The sequence below is a fragment of the Candoia aspera genome, chromosome 1, assembly GCF_035149785.1.
Source record: "Candoia aspera isolate rCanAsp1 chromosome 1, rCanAsp1.hap2, whole genome shotgun sequence".
Taxonomy (NCBI): domain Eukaryota; kingdom Metazoa; phylum Chordata; class Lepidosauria; order Squamata; family Boidae; genus Candoia; species Candoia aspera.
In genome coordinates, this window is record NC_086153.1 from 324,397,186 (window position 1) to 324,417,507 (window position 20,322).

At 38.8% G+C, this 20,322-nt stretch overlaps 2 protein-coding genes across 4 annotated transcripts in view; one reads left to right on the top strand and one right to left on the bottom strand.

The window, feature by feature from the left end:
• Positions 1 to 20,322, top strand: part of PTGER2 (prostaglandin E receptor 2) — a 449,149-nt gene that overhangs the window by 259,407 nt on the left and 169,420 nt on the right. The gene's annotated exons all lie outside the window — the stretch shown is intronic.
• The window catches only part of FERMT2 (FERM domain containing kindlin 2), an 87,379-nt gene that overhangs the window by 3,834 nt on the left and 63,223 nt on the right, over positions 1 to 20,322 (bottom strand). For 2 of the 3 annotated variants that reach the window (XM_063290536.1, XM_063290537.1), the window contains exons 9-13: positions 18,080 to 18,129; positions 15,650 to 15,774; positions 12,478 to 12,584; positions 10,487 to 10,708; positions 2,203 to 2,223 (exon numbers count right to left, since the gene is read on the bottom strand). In XM_063290536.1, coding sequence (XP_063146606.1) covers positions 2,203 to 2,223; positions 10,487 to 10,708; positions 12,478 to 12,584; positions 15,650 to 15,774; positions 18,080 to 18,129 — 525 coding nt within the window. The remainder of the gene's footprint in view (positions 1 to 2,202; positions 2,224 to 10,486; positions 10,709 to 12,477; positions 12,585 to 15,649; positions 15,775 to 18,079; positions 18,130 to 20,322) is intronic. The other variant, XM_063290538.1, reaches the window with a different exon arrangement.

Genomic DNA, 20,322 nt, shown 5'->3' on the forward strand with positions numbered 1-20,322 from the left:
CACTTTAACCTGTGAAATGCCTCTTCTATCTTCTGCTGTCAGTTTGATACTAACTGGAGAACATTTTCTTCTATCTGTGCATTTCCTGAAACTGGGGCTTCTCTTGTGTTCCTTAAAAAATGGAATGTTCAGAGGAACAGCTGCACATCAATCCATCATGTGAAGTGGAATGGGAGGATGAGGCTGAAGAGGCTTCATGGGGCAGAGAACTATCTGGGATTATGCCGGTTCAGCTTCTCTTCCTTCTAATGAAGAAGAATTGGCCTTAATGTACAAAGATGCTAGAGTGGGCTACAAACATCAGCTATCTGCAGGATTAGAACTAGGAAAAAATGGCATGAAGGTTAAAGAAAAATAATGCATTCCCTACAGCAAGCAAAAAAAAAATGCTTGGCTTTTTAACAAACGTGGCAAGAATTTGGCTTTCTGAATGTTTGTTACTTAAAATAACAGGAAACAAATTATTTTCTCTCCACCTGAATTCAGAAGAAATAACTGTGCATGCACACAATTCTGTTTGAATTCAAACAGAAACCTTGGGCAGCTGTAGTCAGTTTGCACTTCCCTCTCCCTTTCCATATCATACTCTGAATCACAAATAGCCAGTCACATTGTAATCTAACATGTGGTTAATCATGCAATCCAAGAAAGTTAGACGTTGGGTAACTCACGATTAAGTTCACTGCAAATGTATAATATGCAAACACAGTCTATGACTCTTCCTCCTGTCCATTCCATTTTTTTTCCTTTCTGTCCTAATCCATAAAAAGCCAAGCAGGTCAACACCCTTCCCCCTCGCAACAAATGCAAAATGCAATGGAGGAAAATGTCTGCTCTGATAGATGGATAAATGGGTTGGTGGATATGCATAGGAAGAAAAAAATCCCAATCTTCCTCCTCATTCTGTTCTTCATTCATTCAAAAGAACGTTAATGCACTGTACAAGTTTTCACTCACCCGCAAGAAATAGCAAAAGCTTTCTAGCAAATGCCACCTGACAAAAAGCTTTCCCTTCCAGCAACATTATTATGGGGATTGTGTCTGGATGCTTTGCTCCAAACCGGGCTTTCAGTCCTGACAAATCTGAAGTTTCCTTTTTCTTTGATGCCTGCCCTTAAGAGTCCCATTGCTTTAAGAACTCAACCAGTGGCTAATCAAAAATGGACCCAGGAGGAAAAGGTTCACTTCATCTCCTCTAATTAGAAGTCTTCCTATTCTAACTCTCTCCTCTGCAACTCTCACCTCATCTGCATCTCTGGCTACCACAAAGGAAGATGTAGATGGGCGTGCAGTCACCACAGGACAGTCTACTGTGGCTGCATGTGTTTGATTCCTAGCCTCAAAAACGTTGATTTTTCCCTCCCTTCCTCATTTTCATTCTTTCTTATTTTATTAGCCTATAAATGGATCATTTGTTTGTTTCTTATTGATTCCATCACCTAGGTTAAGACTTTAAAAGATCTAGATCTAGATTAAAAACTACAAAAGGAGAGAAGAAACCACGGAAGCCTTACAGGCAATGTGCTGCAGAAATAGAAAGGGCTGCAAGTTATAGTTAGCTCCGTCTAGGTCTTCTGGACTTAAAACAGTTGCACTAGAACTGTGCTTTTTTCACTGTTTTGCTCAGCTAGAATATAAAAATACGGTGGCCCTTTGCAATCAGTCCAAAGTTCTGTCTAGTTGAGTATCCTGTTCTCAGCATCAATCAACCAGATTTTTCTAAATGTTCTATATAAAAAGGATATGATGGCCACAAACCCATTCTCCACCAGTTATTATTTAGAGCTTTGCTACCTCTGAATTGAGAAGAATTCATTTATTTGGTAGAGGACACTTTTATGAAGTTAATAAATTCATGCCCATTATCACATCTTGCAGCAGGATTTCTGTAAGTTAATAATGCATTCTGTGAAAAATTTATTCCAGGATGCGGAAAGAAGGTGAGACAGGGAGGCAATGAAACAAAAGCTGCATCACAAAAAACACAGCACTCTTCTGTCCCAGAAGAAAACATTAGTAGACATGGTCCAAGGAAGCCAGATAATTCTATTAAGTCTTATTTACAATATTATTGAATAATATTACTCCAAAATATCTAGAGCTCAAGACATACTCTGTCTCTTGATATGCATCTCTATAAGGTTATATTAATAAAACAGCAAAGTCTTCATGCTTGTTTATTTTAGGTTTACTGTCACTTACCAAGTCTCTTATATAGCCTGGCTGCAGAGGGCAAATGCGAAGAAAAGAAAAAGAAGCAGAGAAAAAAAAAGCAATCAGAAATATGGCATTAAAGCAAAGGAAGGAAAATGTGCAAATTATCAACAATGATAGTTGAAACCAATTTTTAAAAAATCCCCAAATCTTTCATGGGGAAAAAAAATAGCAGAAATGAATATGAAAATGGAAAAACATGGGCAGGTGGGGGGGAAGCAAAAAGAAGCACAGCAAGATGCTAATTCCAGTTCAGGTTCCCTAACTCAATACTTCCAGAAAATTTGGACTGCATTTCTCAGAATTTCCAGCCAGCATTACTCTGATGGCTCTTGATGGTAAGAAATGCTGTCCAAAACATCTAGATGGCACCAAGCTGGAGGAAGCTGCCCTAGAATATGTGAAAGCAACTTGGGTCTCTCCCCATGGAAAAGTCTCAGCTTTTCAGAGACAGCCATCTAGTAGTGCTTATCCTGGTTTACTTTATCGTTCAAATGGAAATACAAAAATAAGATAGCATAAAAATACAAAGGACCACCCTCAAATTAGGAGAAAAGTATATCGGTTTCAGTTGAATTATCTTTCCTATAGCTTATTTCCTGATTAATATAACAAACATCCCTGGATAAACAAAAATTCAGATTAAAAATATTTCAAAATCAAAGTGCAACCACTTAGCATTTCCAGAGAGTAGCCATATGAGTCTGTGGCAGGAAAGACACTGTAAGTTTTGTAGCACTGGGGTACAGGGGCCTGATAACAGTTATATAAAGCACCAAGTAGAGTGATGGCACTATACCCAAAAAAGAGGAAGCGGGGAATAACACAGAGTTATAGGGAGGGGGTTGCAAAGAGGAGGACATACTTTTTTATGGTCAATAATCCCAAAATGGACTGACAGTGGGAAATCAGAAAGAAATTAAATGCAAACAATTGTGTTATAACCTATATTTATATAAGAATCATTATATTTGTTATTTACAAAGTAATGGAAATACTAAAATATAATGAAACAGTCTGTAAAGGTAAGTAGCTTAGAATAACATTTTAATACATCTCACAGATTCAAGAAGATGCAAGCATATGCCATAATGAAACAGCTGGTAATTAAGGTTCCAAAAGTCTCTTATTAATATTTACTATTAATTGTGGCTTTACACCCTACCAAATTATGCAATCTATATGCAAAATCATATGGAAATTAATTTCACTCCAAACCATGTGTTTGGTGTGTTGCGTATTTCTAAAAAATTACTATCTTCAGAGAGAGCAACTTCTCCAAAGTCAAATGAAAATGGGGCCTCTGTTCCAGTTTTTCTCCTGATGCAAGTGACAGCTGAATTGGATTTATCTTCAGCAGAAGGCAAGTAACTGCAGAGAAAGGAGCATCAAATGCAGTGGCACTCACCACATAAAGTATGCTGATCAGCTGGATGTTTCAACTATGCAGAAAGAATTGCATGTGTGGGAACTGAGCCACTAAGATGAACATTACAAGTAGAACTTTCATTTCCCCATGATAATTCTAAAATTAATTCTAAAATACAATGACTTATACAGGTAGTTCTTGTTTAGCGACTGCTTCATTTAGTGACTACAGTTATGACAGTGATGAAAAAGTAACTTTATGACCAATCCTCGCATTTATGACCTCTGCAGGTCTGTAAAGCAAAGGAAAGCTGAAGTAAGATCATAAGCACAGTCACAGTTTCACTTAGTGACTGTGGTGGATTCTGGAGCTGCCGCTAGTTCTCAGGAAGAGGGGTGCGCATTCCAGAGAGATAAGAGGATTCACAGTCCGGAGGGTGTTTGTGGGAAACCTAAGAGGTTCAGGGTCGCCCCGCCCTAGAGTCTCTCAGGGTATTTGTGCTTGGGTTAGTTAGAGTAGCTTTAGTCTGGCAAGATTCTGTCTGTATGCTTAGAGCTAATAAAGAACTGAAGTTTGGATCACACCGACTCGCTGCTGTTCTTTGGCTGGCCCTGACAGTGACTTCTCATTTAATGACAAAGTTGCCAGTCTCAACTGTGGTTGCTAAATGAGGACTACTTGTACTGGAATTGCTACATGTATTCTGCTATGGCTGGTCAGAGGTGGGGAATGTACACAAGTCTGTGCATGGAACCGACACATACAATTTTTAAACAATTGTACCTCTCTGTAATATAAAAGATCTGTTTCAATTTGGCACAGGACAAGATCAGCAACCTGTACATTTTTCTGCCAGAAGTTATATAGGGAGATCTCTGGTATCTCTCTTAGAAAGACACATGATTTCTCAGGTTCAGTGCTTGGCAGCAACTCCAGCCAAAGAAATAATATTAGGGTCTAAGCTCTTCTCAATCAGAATGGAAAACACTAAAATGGCCCAAACGGTGCCTAAATTGTAGTAGAAACAATACAGAAGTTTCTTGTCTCAGAACAGGCCAGAGCACACACACCGAAAAGCTGCTCCTTTACTGGTCTTTACGTTTTTACATCAAGGGACTGCTAGTCTGGAAACAGCAACATCTTCTCTTGCTTCTGTATGTTCCCTGCATTCTACAAATTCCACAAAGGCGGAATTTCCTTCATTCCATCACACTGCCCCCATGCCACGGGAACGTGTGGGAATAATACTGCCTCAGCACAACCTCCCAGATTCCTGGGATCAAGAAAAATGACATGAACACAAACCCGTAGAAAAAAGTGCTGACATTTTAAAAAAAATTAAAGGGACCGCTATCTCCCTTGAATCCTTCCTTCAACAATCCTTGGCTTTGTTAGAATTACTCATGGATTTTTTCCCCAGATATTACTGACACTGACACAATTAGTTCTTAATGCACCACCTGCTTCGTATAACTGAATGGCTTTAAAAAAAAAATTTTTTTTTAATAGTCTGTGTCTTCTTATATGACCAATTCTGCTGGGCTTTGAAGATTATAATTTTGTTAAATGAATCCCCTCTCACGCTGCAGAGGGTACAATAGCTCTCTCTGAGAGTAAATGAGAGTTATATAAAAAGAGATACTTGGCTGCCAGGAAGCTGTGCCAGGAAGAGATCCCCTTTTCAGGATGGCAGCCCCAATGCCATCATTCAGAGATTGAGTGGGCACTTACATTGCATTACAAGGATAAACAGTAAATCCCCTTTGCAATTAACACTTGTTTCTACAGATCTCATTGAAACACATTCAGCTGCTCTTCCCAAAGGCTATATCCATCTTGTATAATATGCATCTATGTTTTTGGTTACTATATCCTACTCTGATCAAAGTATGAATTGCTTAGATTTCCAAAGATACTATATACTTCCTTAAAAAATAATTAAAATGCAACTATTCCTTTTATAACAGGAATGTCAAAATTTCTAAGTTGGAAAGAAAAAAATAGCATGGGGGAAAGGCAGATGGAGAACTGTATGCCCAAAAAAAGTCAATTAAGAAAATAAAAGAAAATTAAATAAAACAGATTTTCCTCTTACACCATCCCAACATCCTATGTTCAGTTGTTCCAGGTAAGTCAAAAGCAGTGAAACTGACTAGAGAGCTTCAGCTAAGGATAACATGTATTTTAAAAGTCTATAGCAATAACTTTATACATGCTAAGCAATCTATTTTACATGATGCTTTACTATGAAGCTGAGGAAAGGAACATTAACTGTCATGAGTAACATTCACAAAGTACCAAGAAGTTGCACCATAACCATATACATGTTGCATTAATTACTTTCAGGGGTAATTAATTACCATAATGTTCTCTCTACCTGGATGGGGCTGCCTCCAAAAAGAGTTTGGGAACTTGAACTGATATACAGTGAGGATACTGAAGTACTGGGAGCTGAACAGTTAGATCATGCATGCAGTGCACTTATTTTGCACAGGCTGAACATGCAGCTCGAGAACTCAGAAGGAGATGCACTGGTCTTAATTATTCATGCTTTAACACATACTGAAAAAAAGCATCCACCAGATGAAGTGGCAGAGAACTTTCCTGCTACGACTGATGATGGCAGGAGGGGGATTCTGAAAAGAGGCTAAGGTTTTGCTGGGGGGAAGGGGATCTTGCCTGAGGCCCTGAGGTACAGATGGGTCCAACTAAACTCATAAGCCAAAGATGCCCCACCACTTCCTTAAAGAGTTGAGGACCAATGTATTTGAATGGCCATCTTTCCTGAAACCAGACTGCATGCAGTCTAAAGGCAGCTGCTGAACTCCTGCTCACAAACCCACCAGTGACTAGTCAGGGAGGTCAGTAGAAGAGAGTGCTGTTTTTTTGGCTATGGCTGCACAACTGAGGAACTCACTCCTAATAGATGTGCATCAGGGTCACCATTATAGGTCTTCAGAAGAGATGCCATCAAGATGTACTGTTTCCTATACTTTTTAGTTAAACTTAGATCCACTCTGTTTTACTTATCATTGTTTTGTATTTTACAGAATAATATGCAGATGTTTATTTAAGTTTTATTATTAATTTGTTATCAAGTCTTAAAACTTTCACTAATTTTTCTTAAAGGAGGTAGATAAACACTTCATATTAAACACACACACACAGGCAATTGCCGCAGCACTGAGCACATACCTTTGTGTGTGAATTGGATTGGTTCTTGCAGGGAACACACTACAAAAATCAGTAAAACCATTTTGACTACAGACATTGGTAGAAATGGAATGCTTACTAAAAAAAAAAAAAAAAGTTTACAATATTTATCCAAGACAACATGGTTATTTTCAGGAGGTTATTATGAACTGAGCTGAACTAAATCCAGCCCATTCATTCCAACTAGGTTTTGTTTTAAATTTTGAACCTATTGTGTAACAAACATTAGCAAATAAATATTATTAATTACATTTTTATTTTTAGCCAGATGGTTGCATTTATTTTTTAACATGCAAGTATTATATACGGACATGAGAATTTCATGCCATAAATAAAACATGTGTAACTGTTGTTAAAATAACCTCATTCAGCAAGTCAGTGAATTAGGTCATAAGACGTCTGGGAGAAAAACCCCAAGGAGAACTATTCACTTTATGCTTCAAATAATTGATCCAAGATCAAAGTCTACATTTGATACAACCTCTTCAGGCCTTAGAAGTTCCTGCCCCAACCCCCTCCAAATCTCTTTCAGGATTGCCAAATCTCATGGGTGAACGTGTTTGTGTACTCTCAGGATAAGACTGGAACCTCACAAGATTTTGGCATTTAATGGTATTAATGCAATGGAAAGTGCAAAAGTTGGGCTGCAGTTAAACCTAAAAACCCCCCCCAAGATTATGGCAACCAGCTTGATTGATAACTGACAAATAGAGGGAGAAAATGTAGCGGCAGTAACAGACCTTGTATTTCTAGGTGCAAAGATTACTGCAGACGCTGACTGCAGCCAGGAAATCAGAAGACGTTTAATTCTTGGGGGGAGAGCAATGACAAACCTCAATAACATAAGAGCAGAGACATCACACTGACAACAAAGGTCCGCATAGTTAAAGCAATGGTGTTCCCCGTAGTAACATATGGCTGCGAGAGCTGGACCATAAGGAAGGTTGAGAGAAGGAAGATAGATGCTTTGGAACTGTGGTGTTGAAGGAAAATTCTGAGAGTGCCTTGGATTGCAAGAAGATCAAACCAGTCCATACTCCAGGAAATAAAGCCAGACTGCTCACTTGAGGGAATGATATTAAAGGCAAAACTGAAGTACTTTGGCCGCATAATGAGAAGACAGGACACCCTGGAGAAGATGCTGATGCTAGGGAAAGTGGAAGGCAAAAGGAAGAGGGGCCGACCAAGGGCAAGATGGATGGATGATATTCTAAAGGTGACGGACTTGACCTTGGGGGAGCTGGGGGTGGTGGCGACTGACAGGAAGCTCTGGCGTGGGCTGGTCCATGAAGTCACGAAGAGTCGGAGGTGACTGAACGAATAAACAACAACAATGTAATGGAGGACACTGGCATTCTGGACATTCTGCTACTGAGCCATGATACAAGCAAGGGTGCTCACAATGAGTTATTTCACAAGTAGGAAAGATGCTGGGGAAGAAAGATTCCTTAAGATTTCATCAACAAATCTGTATTTGGAAAAAAGGAAAAAAAATCACAATCTATTATATTGCCTTTTTTCATTGATTTTTCATTGAGTAATATATCAACTACTTTTCATTAATTCTTTTCCAAAAATGGTTTGATCTTTACCAATTGTGTATAATTCTCACCACCTGGAACAGATATGGCTATTTCAAACAGAGCAGGAAAGTCACCTAACAAAGGACAACTTTGTACTTCATGTTAAAGAACCTGGAAGGACTGTCTTGTACACAGAATTGTTACATGAATCAGCTTGTACCAAAAAAGAAGGGCTGTCATGTAGAACAGGGCAGAATTGTTCCAGAAGAAAAGATGAAAAATAATGGGTTTAAACTACAAGGAAGTAGATTTTGGTTGAACATCAGGAAGTATTTCCTAACAGCAGGAGCTGTTCAACAATGGATAGACTGTGTAAGGAGATGGTGGGCTCTCCTTTGCTGGGGCCTTTAAACAGAGGCTGGATGGCTGTCTGTAAAAAAGTGGATTCCTGTGCTGGGAAAGGGTTGGAACAGATTATCTCCAAGATATCTTCTAATCCATTCTATGACTCTGTAAGACTGAAAATTTAGCCAAAGTAATTATCTTGATTCTAATGTTACTAGGATATGTATTAAGCAGTTCAGCAATATTTTTTATATATAGGGTATAAGTAAAACTCTCCAAGCCCCCAGGCAAACTTCCAAGGTGAGCCTGCCCATCCCAACATTACTTATCAGTTAAAGAGCTACTTTAACTGTATTCAAGGGAGCAGACCTGCTCTGGTTCCTATGGCTTGCACATACAGGCCACCCTCAGGTTAAAAACTGAAGCAGTGGCAGCTTGGGACAGTCTCTTAGTGGTAGAGCAGTACCAGCAAGTTGCTTCAGTTCTGGGAACAATAGATTTGGATTGCAAAAATCCAGGTGACTGCTAGAGGGCAGGAAAGAGTTAAAATTGCTTGCATCTTCTTGCTACCATCTAATGATCACTCTAGTCACCAAAGCTGGCCACTGCATTCCCTAAGGCCTGCTTTCACCTGTCACTCTATCCCAACTCCTCATGCTAACCTAGGCAAATACTTAAATTGCTCTATGGGTATATGCCAGCCCTGTACCAGACCATGACCCGAAGGTGGCTTTAAAAAAAGAAAAAAAAAGACTGAAGGTGCAACCAGGGCCCCAAGGTGGCCCTCTACCCCTGACTTGATTCCATTTACACCACAGTAGGGTTATCAGTGTAAATGGTGCTTGGATTCACAGTAACTCAAAAAGCATTCCTAAACCAACAGGTTTATAATCGTAATTCTAAAACAACAAGGAAATAATCAAAGGTTACCATCGTATGATGGTTGTAAACACAGCATTTATTTCATTCTTTTAATATATTTACTGGCCATTTATTAAGACCATGATCTTTTCAAAGGATTTACCATATGAAAACAATACAAAGCAGTTTCAGAAATTAAAAAGGCATCTTTATTTTTTAAAGCCAACCAAAATTAAAGTTTCAAGTGTATAAAAGCAAAGGCCAGAAATCAGTTTCTACCAAGAGAAACCAATAACAAATTTGTTTTTGAAGTCCCCTTAGAAGTGTCCTGAGATGGAGAAATCCCCTGGGGTATGGTTCAGTTCTGGAATACTCAACAATTAATCAATAAGCATGACTCCAGAAGGTAATCTTAAAGTACTAATGGATTCACAGATCCTTAAAAAAAATTGGTGCCAAAATTTAAAGACCAAAACCAACACTTTCACTTGGGCCCCGAAATGCACCGATAGCCAGTGTAGCTAGTACAGAATAATATGATTATGTTCCAGCAAAAATGGAAGAGGCCACATTCTATAGTAAATGAAGATTTCCAGTCATGTCCAAAGGTAACACAACCAGATCACATTATAATAGTCAGAAGGTAACTAGGGTATGCATAACTTCAGGATGGGTCAGCAGTGCCTAACTGAAATACAAAGCCTGGCAAAAGGCACCCTCGGCTACTGCAGCCATCTTGCATTTCCACAGTCAACAGTAAGTCCAGAAAGACTCATGGGTGAAAGACCTGGACCTTCAAGGCGAGTGCAAATTCTTTTCAATAACAGCTGGATCCCCATACCTTGCTTTATCTGCATTACACTTGAACCTGTTCTCCTCTGTTCATCCCCAAGACCTCTGCACACCTGCACATTCACTTTTTGAATAAAAGGCTCAGTAAAATATAACTACAAATAAGTACCTGCTTGTTTTTATACTTCTTCAGGTATCTTGGGGAAACCAAGCATTCAGGATTAATGTCTGTTGTGATCTGCTCAGTGATTATCTGTGGATCTGGGTTCAGATGCTGCATTTTCAGAAAAGACAAGATGTTCTGGACTTCCAAATTGTATGAACTGTCAGCCATGGTTTTACCCTTGGACGCTAGCCGACAAGCTGCCATCCAGTGTGCATATTGCTTTTCCTGCAGTTGAAAAGAAAAAGACACACTTGTTAAGATGGACTGTTGGGCATATTTTATTATGTTTCCAAGGATACTGGAAGACTCCTGTCCCAAACATGTTTTAAGAGGTACAGCCCAACATGATACAAAATCATGTGTCATATGAGTGACTATAAGACAAAGACTTGTTTATGTTGGTATTTTCAGATATTGTGTTTCAAAACGTTGCACTTAAATGCTGATCCTAGTTAATGTGAACAAACATCAAATGTATGCATCTTTACTACCTTGTAATTTTGATTAGTACTGTAGATTCAGTGCGTATGTGTGTTTAAGATCATGTATAAGGTTCATGGTTCATAGCCATCCTTATGTGAGCATAAATTACAGTTCAACATGAATATTTTGTATTTTTCCACATTACTATTTCAAAAAGTATAAACGGCTAGAAAACTACAATTCCAAAACTAGATGTTGCACTTCATGACTACAAAAACACTCAACCCCCACCAGTCCTTTTGCTCTGTAATCCCAGTCCTGTATTTCCAGAACTGCTTCCCATCATGGACTTTGTTGGAGACACCATGGGGACATATGGAGTGTTACACGGAGTCTTTCATGATAGGCATGCAGCTTTCAATTCTGTACGATTTGAGTCCAGGATATGTATTCTCTAGCATGACCTTCTGGAGGAGGCTGCTCTAAATTTTCCCTTAGTCTCACCTTCATTGGGTGTGTATGTATGATAGGGCCACTGAGACCAAAGAATGACATGCAAATATTCATTAAATAAATGAGGTCTTAACTGCCTTTTTGAATGATAGCAGATTCGGGGCATCCTTTCTTTTGGAGGCAAGCTGCTCTTGAGCAGATGACTGTGACCCAAAAGGTCACACTTCTCCTTTCTTCCTAGGGGATCAGGACCTGTCTCAGCCTGCATGTATTAGGCAGGTAGCTTCTACCTGGAACTGATCGTTTTGAAGGTAACAAGGGCCTGAGCCATAAAGGACTTTGTAGGTGATAATCAACACCTTGAATTTTGCCTGAAAGCAAAGTGGCAACCAGTGCAGCCTCTTGCAATACATATGTCACTCTGCTGTACCAGTTAGTCCTGGTAAGCAGGTGGGTGTAGTTTCTGAGTTTTCCTCAAGGGTAGCCCTGGGTAGAGCATACTGCAGTCGTCTAAAAAGGAAACAAGATGTTCGTGAGTCACTATAGTCAGTGCCTTCTAAATCAGGAAAGGTCATAACGGGCAGATCAGACAAAGCTAGCCAGAGCCTTCACCTGCTGGTAAAACAAAAGCTATGAGTTCAGAAGGACACCCGGACTGCACATCTGCTTCTTCAGGGAAGTGCCACCCCATCTCAAGCTGAAGTTTGAACTGCCTGGAACAGACGGCTTCTGCACGAACAGTCACTCCGTCTAGCTGGGGTTCAGTTGGAGCCTGCTCCATCCAGTCCCTCATAGCCTCCAGGCACTAGGTCAAGACTTCCACTGTATCTTCTCCTCAGCCCAGGGTGGAGATACAGTATACAACTGGGTATCATCAGCCTACTAATGATACTTCACCATAAATGGCTTCACGTCAAGGTTAAAAAGAATTAAGGTGAGTTTGGTGTTAAGAAAAGCAACCTATTTTAATACTGGCTCCCCTTACAATCTCCTTATCCATAATGCTACGTGCAGGGTTAGTTTCAGATTTCTGTGGATCCCAGGAAAGAATTGGTGCATGCTCCAATTCCTGCTGCACAATCAGCTATGACTTCTGTTGGCATTTCATATAAACTTACATTATCACAACGGAGCCAAATTTCATTCATGCCTTCAGCAACAGGAATCAAAAGTTTTATGTTAAATTTCTGTCCAGATATGTTGACATCAGGAGTTACCTCACACCCTATAATAAAAGAAGATGTTACGTATTACATAAAAATTTAGCTGTTGACACAATATGTTTCTGCACAGTGCCTGGAGAAATTTTCCTTTGGTTATGAGAGGGATGGGACAAAATTTGATGCTACTTCTGTCTTTTCAGACTTAAATACCTGCCAACCATCTCATCTTAAACAAGAAAAAAAAACACAACTATTAGCCTAATGCTATTTGTTTTGATAAAAAGAGGACTATCAGAACTCCCCTGCCTGAATATAAGATTTTGTGTTTAGTGAATGAGTTGCTCCAAGTTGATAATTTGAAAACTTTTTTTTATAATTATTTTTACCTCTATTTATATTATTTTTTACTGTATTTTACTCTTTGTATTTATGGTGATGGTTTTAATCGATTGTTGTAAACTGCCCAGAGTCCTCCGATGGGAGGAGATAAATTAGATAGATAGATAAATCCAAATCTATATTTATCCATCACAGCACTGAAATTTTCCTTGATCAGTACTGACATCCACCACAATCTAAGCATCCAGAAACTCACAAGGTATTTGTTTTCACTTCTGAAGTAACATAGTATGGAAGATTTTCTATAATCTCATCATAACAAGGGAATTGCATAAAAATCTCTCCTTGAAACATTAACTTACTAAGAGATTGAAGAGCCCCAAAACAGGTTCCTGAAACCAAATATACTATAGGGTTGTGTGTGTATCAATAAGACGTGTATCTATTTGAATGCTGTCTTAAATGTTACAGGAGTACTTCATTGATCACAAATTCTTCATATGCGTGAATGTGTTCTACTGAAATCAAAAGTGCTTGCAGAGGGAATTTGGAATTTGCATAGATGGGTCCTTTGAGTTAAATGGGATTTTAGACTCTTTGGGGAGCAGTTTCATCTAAGCAAAGTCCCTGAATAGAGGTATTATCTAGCTGATTTAGTCCAGTCCAGAAGAACCAGTTATTAAATTGTCACATTCATTACCACTAAGCCAGAAACTCTTACTTTTCCTGCTCAGGAGAAGCTGGCTTGTCTGGACAGAGGGGTCTGATAAGGTTTGGGCTTGGCATGCAGGGCTGTGCTCTGCATTTTTCAAGCAGCCAGCTTGTCGAGGCAGAGTAGCGAAAAAAGTGAATTTTTATCTTAGCTCTAATGATATTGAAAATACTGAGATTTAAGCACATAATAAAAAGTTAGCTTCTGTTGATTCCTTACTAAAAAATGTGGTAAAAATTATGGATGAAAATTTCTCCCAACACGTATAAGCACAGATGCCTATTTAGCTCAGTAGGAGTCAGGACACAAATCAACTCAATCCTAAGCAAAAATGTGGCCAATGAGTTTAGGGATGCAGCCGATACTTCAGCTTTTAAAGCTGTTTTAATTATCTTGTGCCATATCTCAATATTAAGGGGGAGGTTAAATAAGGACAACAGTTCTTTCTAAGCACTCATACTTTCACCATCCATATTCAAGAGGGATATCAAGCTATTTCTCTTATATATTTAGTTCTCTGAGTAAAACAACCAGGACCACATTTTATAGTTTGTTATTATCAAGAAATGCCATCCAACTCAGAGACAATTCTTTATATGGAAGATTTCTTTCTGTTAGTCTTCCATTCCAAAACCAATACATTTCCTGAGGGTTTCAATTTAACTTTAGTAAGTTGAAGTCATTTAGAGCAGGTTCCTGAATTTGAGATATTAAACTGATAAGAAAGGTCAACCATCTTTGAAATTTTAATGAATCATTAAATCTTTAGTTTGGTTGTGATTCACTGTGCTTTTACCTTTCTTGAAATAATACAGCTTTTTAAAAGATGCATTGTTATGCCCTGATTATTAACTATGACATTATTTTTCATTTTAACATGATAAATTATTGTTGGAACCAGGGGCTGCCAAATTTAGATAATACCCCTGTTCCTACAAATGTGAGGATGAAAACTGTACTATTGCTCTTTCATTTGAGGTGCTTGTCTACTAAATCTTGGAGATTAAACGGATCTCTCAAAAGTATAGTACTTTTGAGGGCTACTCAATGGCCAAAATTCAAAGGATATTGATGGATATTGGGGAATGGAGACACAATGTTCAGGAATGTAATATAAGATTTTTAATGCACCCTTTTATAAAGGACAGTGATCTTTCTAAAATAACTCATTTTCTTGGAAACAATTTCAGCCTTATTTCAGCTCTCCCAGCAGGATTCTTTTAAAATTCCATCATCAATAGTTTTGTTAAAAAGCTCCGAAAAAGGTATTCCATGCTTCTTTTCTCCAGCTCATAGTTGTAGTCTGAAGTCATCTGGCAGTCTCTCTGCTTCTGCCTTGAAGGCTTTAAAAATGAATGTCAGTAGTGCCTATTGAACAATCCATTAAACTGGAACAGCTTATTGCAGAATACAAACAGAGCTGGTAGCCAGAGGAATGTCCCATGCAGCATAAATTCCTTGTCCCCATCTGAATAAAGCTGTGTGGGCACAAGTGTATATGCTCAGCACACTAATGCAGAGGGAGGAAAATATATTTAAAAAAGGATGTTCTATTGGGTGATAAAACATTATTTGTAATTTTTGAGCTAATGTCCTTTTTTTGGTTCTCACTTCCTTTTTCTTTGTACTTTGTACACTATGTTGCATTGAACAGACAGACATTATGCAATTAGGCAACTTTTTGTTGAATCAAAGAATTTTGCATCTAGTTTTGCCATTAGACCATCAGTGGACCACTTTGGGGGGTTATACTTGAGGAAGGAACATGCAGCTCCACAGAATATTTTAATCCCCTCTTCCCCCAAGTCCCTGGTTGTGCAGCAAAAGGCAAACTGCCCATCTACCAATTCTGATGACCCACAGAATTTGGTGTGAAAGAAGTCCTGTCTCTCTCTTGTCCTACAGCAAGGGAGAAGACAGAGAAGGAACTGGTTGATGCAGTCATCCTGGAGTAATGCTGCCTAAGAAAATATTTGTATCTTATCCCAGGTTCGGAGAAATGTCAAAATAAGCAAATTTAAAATGTAACTCAATGGTGGAGAGATGAGATCACCAAAGCTGCATTTTTTCCCTTACCTCTCAAATTCATCTGATGAGCTGGAGTCCCATTAGATTCTTCTTTACTTTTAAAACAGGAGATAGATGTGTCTTTGAAGGTACACCAGTACTGCTTATAACCCTTCAGTGTTAGCTTCTTTGGCCTGTAAAGTAGTAGACTATTACTACCACTGACAACCTGACTGAATGAAATGGGGGCATGTTTGCACCAGCCTCTCACTCCTGCCCTCACACATACATGTGGCCCTCTGGATGCTGCTGAATCACAACTCTTAGTTGCCCAGCTAGTATGGCCAAAGATGGGGAATGCTGCTGGGTGCTAGACTTTAGCAAAATCAGAAGGGTCACAAATTCTCTGCTCAGATCAAAGTGACTTATACAAGCTGGTTCCTTCAGCCCCATGTAGAGCAAATTGCAGTAGTCCAGCCTCAAGGTGAAAAGCGCATGAATGATTTTTGTTAATGTATCTTGTTACAGGAATTGGCAACAACTTGTGCACCAGCCCAGAGGGGCAAAGGTTCCCAGGACCATTGCTTTCACCACATTTACAAGATTTCACTCCATCAAAAACAGTGTGATTATGTTAAAATAGCAGATCAGACAGGAGGATATCTATATTGAGGAGGAGAAGACATTCTTCATGGGAATTTAACAATGTTATACAAGACTTTGTAAAAGTGCAGCTTGCTTACAATTACTGATTCTCTACACAACATGCAACTGCAGCAAAATTGACTCACATACTATAGGCTGCAATTTTTTTTGCAGCTTGTATGAATTGATAATACCTGAGCTTCAAAAACCACAAGCAGCATTTTAGCAAAATAATTATGTCTCCTACAATGCATTCCAGAATGCTATTACAGATGTGCAGGAAATCCTTGACAGATAAAGCAGTATGAAAATATTTTCTGGAAGACAGGAAGTTTGCAAAATGCTATTGTTTATAAGAGAAATACACTTATATTTGTGGCTCACTGTGTGATTTATGTAGGGATTTTCTGACCCAAAATTTTAGGCTGCTTTCTGTTTCACAACTAACATAAGCCCTTTAGTGCAGAGGATGTAGCCTACTTCATCTCTGCAAAAGTTCACTGAGGTAAGTAAAGCACAGAGAGAACAACTTGCCACAACCCATGGACATTTCACTAAGCAATTGGAAATCAAATCATTACCCAAACATTCTAACTGCCTTAAAATAGGATCCACCTTAAAACTGTAGCTCTAGGAGGTGGTAGATTATATAATGGAGTTATCAAAAGGAAATGCCCAGTAACAAATGGAAGAGCAGCTTTATCTTCCCCACTTAAAGAAAATGAAAGGGAGAAACAATTGCCTATACAGTAGTATATACCAGGACTGCCAGAGCTATTTTGGAGTTCTTCTCAGAAATGCCTATAGCCCAGCCTATGTTTTTATGCTATTTCCCTACAACTGTGCTTTGCTTCCTCTGTCTATTCTGCAAAATTCAACACATGCCTTTGTACCAGTTCCAAAATTCATGTCATATCCTTAGAATGGTGGGATATTCCTTTGTAACAGACAGCTAAGCCTGCCAAAATATTAGCCAAAATCCAGACGAAACTGTTTCCAGTTTCCACATGTCCTGATCCAACATAATACTCTTCCCCCTTTTTTCCCCTCATAAAAAGTCTTATTTAAAAGTAAAAACAACCTTGACTAAAGAGCAGCATAGCTAGTCTAAAGCTTGCCTTTTCTGGCAGTGTAAATAGAACAGATTAACTGGAATCCCATTTATTATCAATCTATACACTCATGAAATCCAGGAAAGATGCTTGAGTAATACTTCAAACTATGCAACACAATCCCTACTTCTAGGGCAACTGAAGAAAATGCCAGCCCAACTACTGACTTCAGGAATTGAAAAAGGACATTCACTCCTTATTGACCAAAGCATCAAGTGATGAAATGCAGGAATCAAGTAAGTCACAAATGATTGCATTTTTATATTTTCCAATTACTTGATTACCCAAAGTAAAATTCATGAGAATGTAAATTAAATCAATACACAAAGATTAACTCTGGTCATTACTGGCAAGGAAGATGCCTTCTGCACCACAGATATTCTTCAGGCTTTATGTATTTGAAGGTTAAGCCCTGCAATTTAAGAAAAATTCTAAAAAGGAGTGGTAAGATTTTAAAGCATCTAACAAAAAATTCTACTTTCTAAGAAAACATGCTCCAAGTTTCAAAGTGAAAGTGACAAAGTTTCTAGACCAGCATTTCTCATCTTTGGCAATTTTAAGATTTTAAGTCTGCAAGCTGGCTGGGGAATTTTGGGAATTGAAGTCTACACATCTTAAAGTTGCCACGGTTGAGAAACCTTGCTCTAGACAAAGAGAGAGATGCATTTATTATACACCTGTTTATTTATTATAAAGCTCATTGATCTGTGCTGTTTCTTCCAGACTGCCAGACAGTACTTACTTGAACACTTTAATGTAGTCTGCTAGCTCCGGGATTGAAGTGATGTCACCCTGTAAACAAGACAGCTGCCATTATATTTTATCTGCCAGGATCTGAAATTGGTTCTTGAAAGGGAACGCTGGGACAGCAAACCATTTTGGAAGCATCAATTTAGCTGATTAAATGGATGTACAGTTCCTTCACAAAAAGGCAATGTTTTTGGTTGAGGAGGAAGAAGAGACTTGATTAAAAAGAATTATAGGAATAAACCTAAGTAGATTTCTAGAAAATCATGTGTCTCTGGAAAAGATAAATTATCTGTTTTTCTAGACTAGTCCAAAGAAGGAAGGAAGACTCCTCAACTTTCTTGTACAGCAGACATTCATTTTTACTACCCAGGACTCAGTTATCATTTCTGCACAGACAACCTGTGTGCAAGATTCTGAGGCATATTTTAATACATGTGCTCACTTCAAAAATATGTGGATCAAGAATCTCAAGTCATCACCATTACTTATTCAAGAGGTGAAACATATCCAACATTATCATGCAGTTGTGAACTGCAAGATAAGATTGTTTACAGTACAAAGTCAGTCATTAAAGGAATCTGGTCCATGATTCGTGATCCAAATGAAAAATAAATCTCATCTTTCTAATGAAACTCCTAGCTAATTATATATAAATTTGAAACTAATTATTAATGTAACCTAATTACATGTGCCCTAAAGTAGGGGTGCAGTAACTTTAATCTAGCCTGGCCTATTGTCTTGGGATTTTTTATTACATTGTTCAAGATCTAGCAATAGAGGTAGTCCTCACTTAACAACCATTTGTTTAGTGATGGTTCAGACTTAGAACGGTGCTGAAAAACTAATTTACGACCGGTCCCCACACTTATAACTGTTGCAGCATCCCCGCAGTCATGTGATTGCCATTTTCGACCTTCCCAGCCAGCTTCTGGCAAGCAAAATCAATGGGGAACTGCGTGTTTCGCTTAATAACCATGTGGTTCACTCAACGCCTGTGGTGATTCACTTAATGACTGCCACAAAAGGTTGTAAAATCAGGTCAGATTTGCTTAATGACCACTTCACTTAGCAACAGAAATTCTGGTCCCAATTATGGTCGTTAAGCGAAGATTACCTGTATGGGTTTATATTTTGGGACAATTTTAACATAAATCGGATATGTCAAACCTGGAGTCACAAGTGCAGCACTTACTGCGTAACTGCAATCCTAGATACCTGTCAAAATTCTCAGCACCTCCTAGATATTAAGCTTTTATCTTGCATGGTAGCAAGCAACAGAATCTCATCCTGTAATATAAACATCCTCTTCATTCTCCTTGCCTAGAAGGCCCTTGGGCTTTAAGTAAGCCCATTACATTCTTCAGAGGAAAAAACAGAGGAGAGGGAGAATGAAGGCAGGACTTACACTGCTTTCTTCAAGCCAATAATGAAAGTAAAAACTGGAGCTAGGAAAGCCAACAGGAGAAAGAAAAATTCTTCAAAGAGAAAGAAGTTGCTAAAGGAGGAGGAAAAAGAGAACCAGGGGTGGGGGAGGGGGAGATTTCTTCTCCTGAAAGCTTCTTCATCACTGTGCCTGTTTCTTAGACTAGATATTCCTAACATTTATGGGCTGGTGGGTACATCTGGGATTTTGAGAGCAAGCATGTGCTTTCAATAAATAGCTGCCTAAAGCAGTTTGCCCAATCATAAAAGGGCTCTCATGGGAGGACCAAGCCAGTTACTGAGTAACAAGCTCTCTCCTGACTCCCCCCCCCCCCCCCGAGAAGTGAGCATGTTTCCAAACTGGGCTTATTTTCTATGAAAGATTATGAGGCCCATTTAGTTGATCTCATGAGACAAAGAGCCAGGTGGCCCATGGAAGATCTATAGTATGTGAGCATCCTCAAGCCCCTGGGCACCATAATGAGGACCTGAGATATGTATTCTTATATTTAGATTTATAATTGTTCTTTTTAAAAGAACTGACCTCGTTCTGCCATGTGCTTTGAAGTCTGCAGATGGGCTCAACCGCTCTATCCTGACCCTGTTCATTCTTTTTCACTTGCTGAGGAAAGAATAGCCTTTGCTAACAAGAGTATTCCTTGAAATTCTGTAACTCTATGGATAGAGATTTCAGTGGCCTTTAAGGTTTGGACAGAAAAAGGAATTCCACTGAGCTGCATGCAGAGCTATGTTTTGCTTAGCTAATGATATTTTTCTTTCTTCATCTGTCCAAATATGTATGCATTTCTAAAG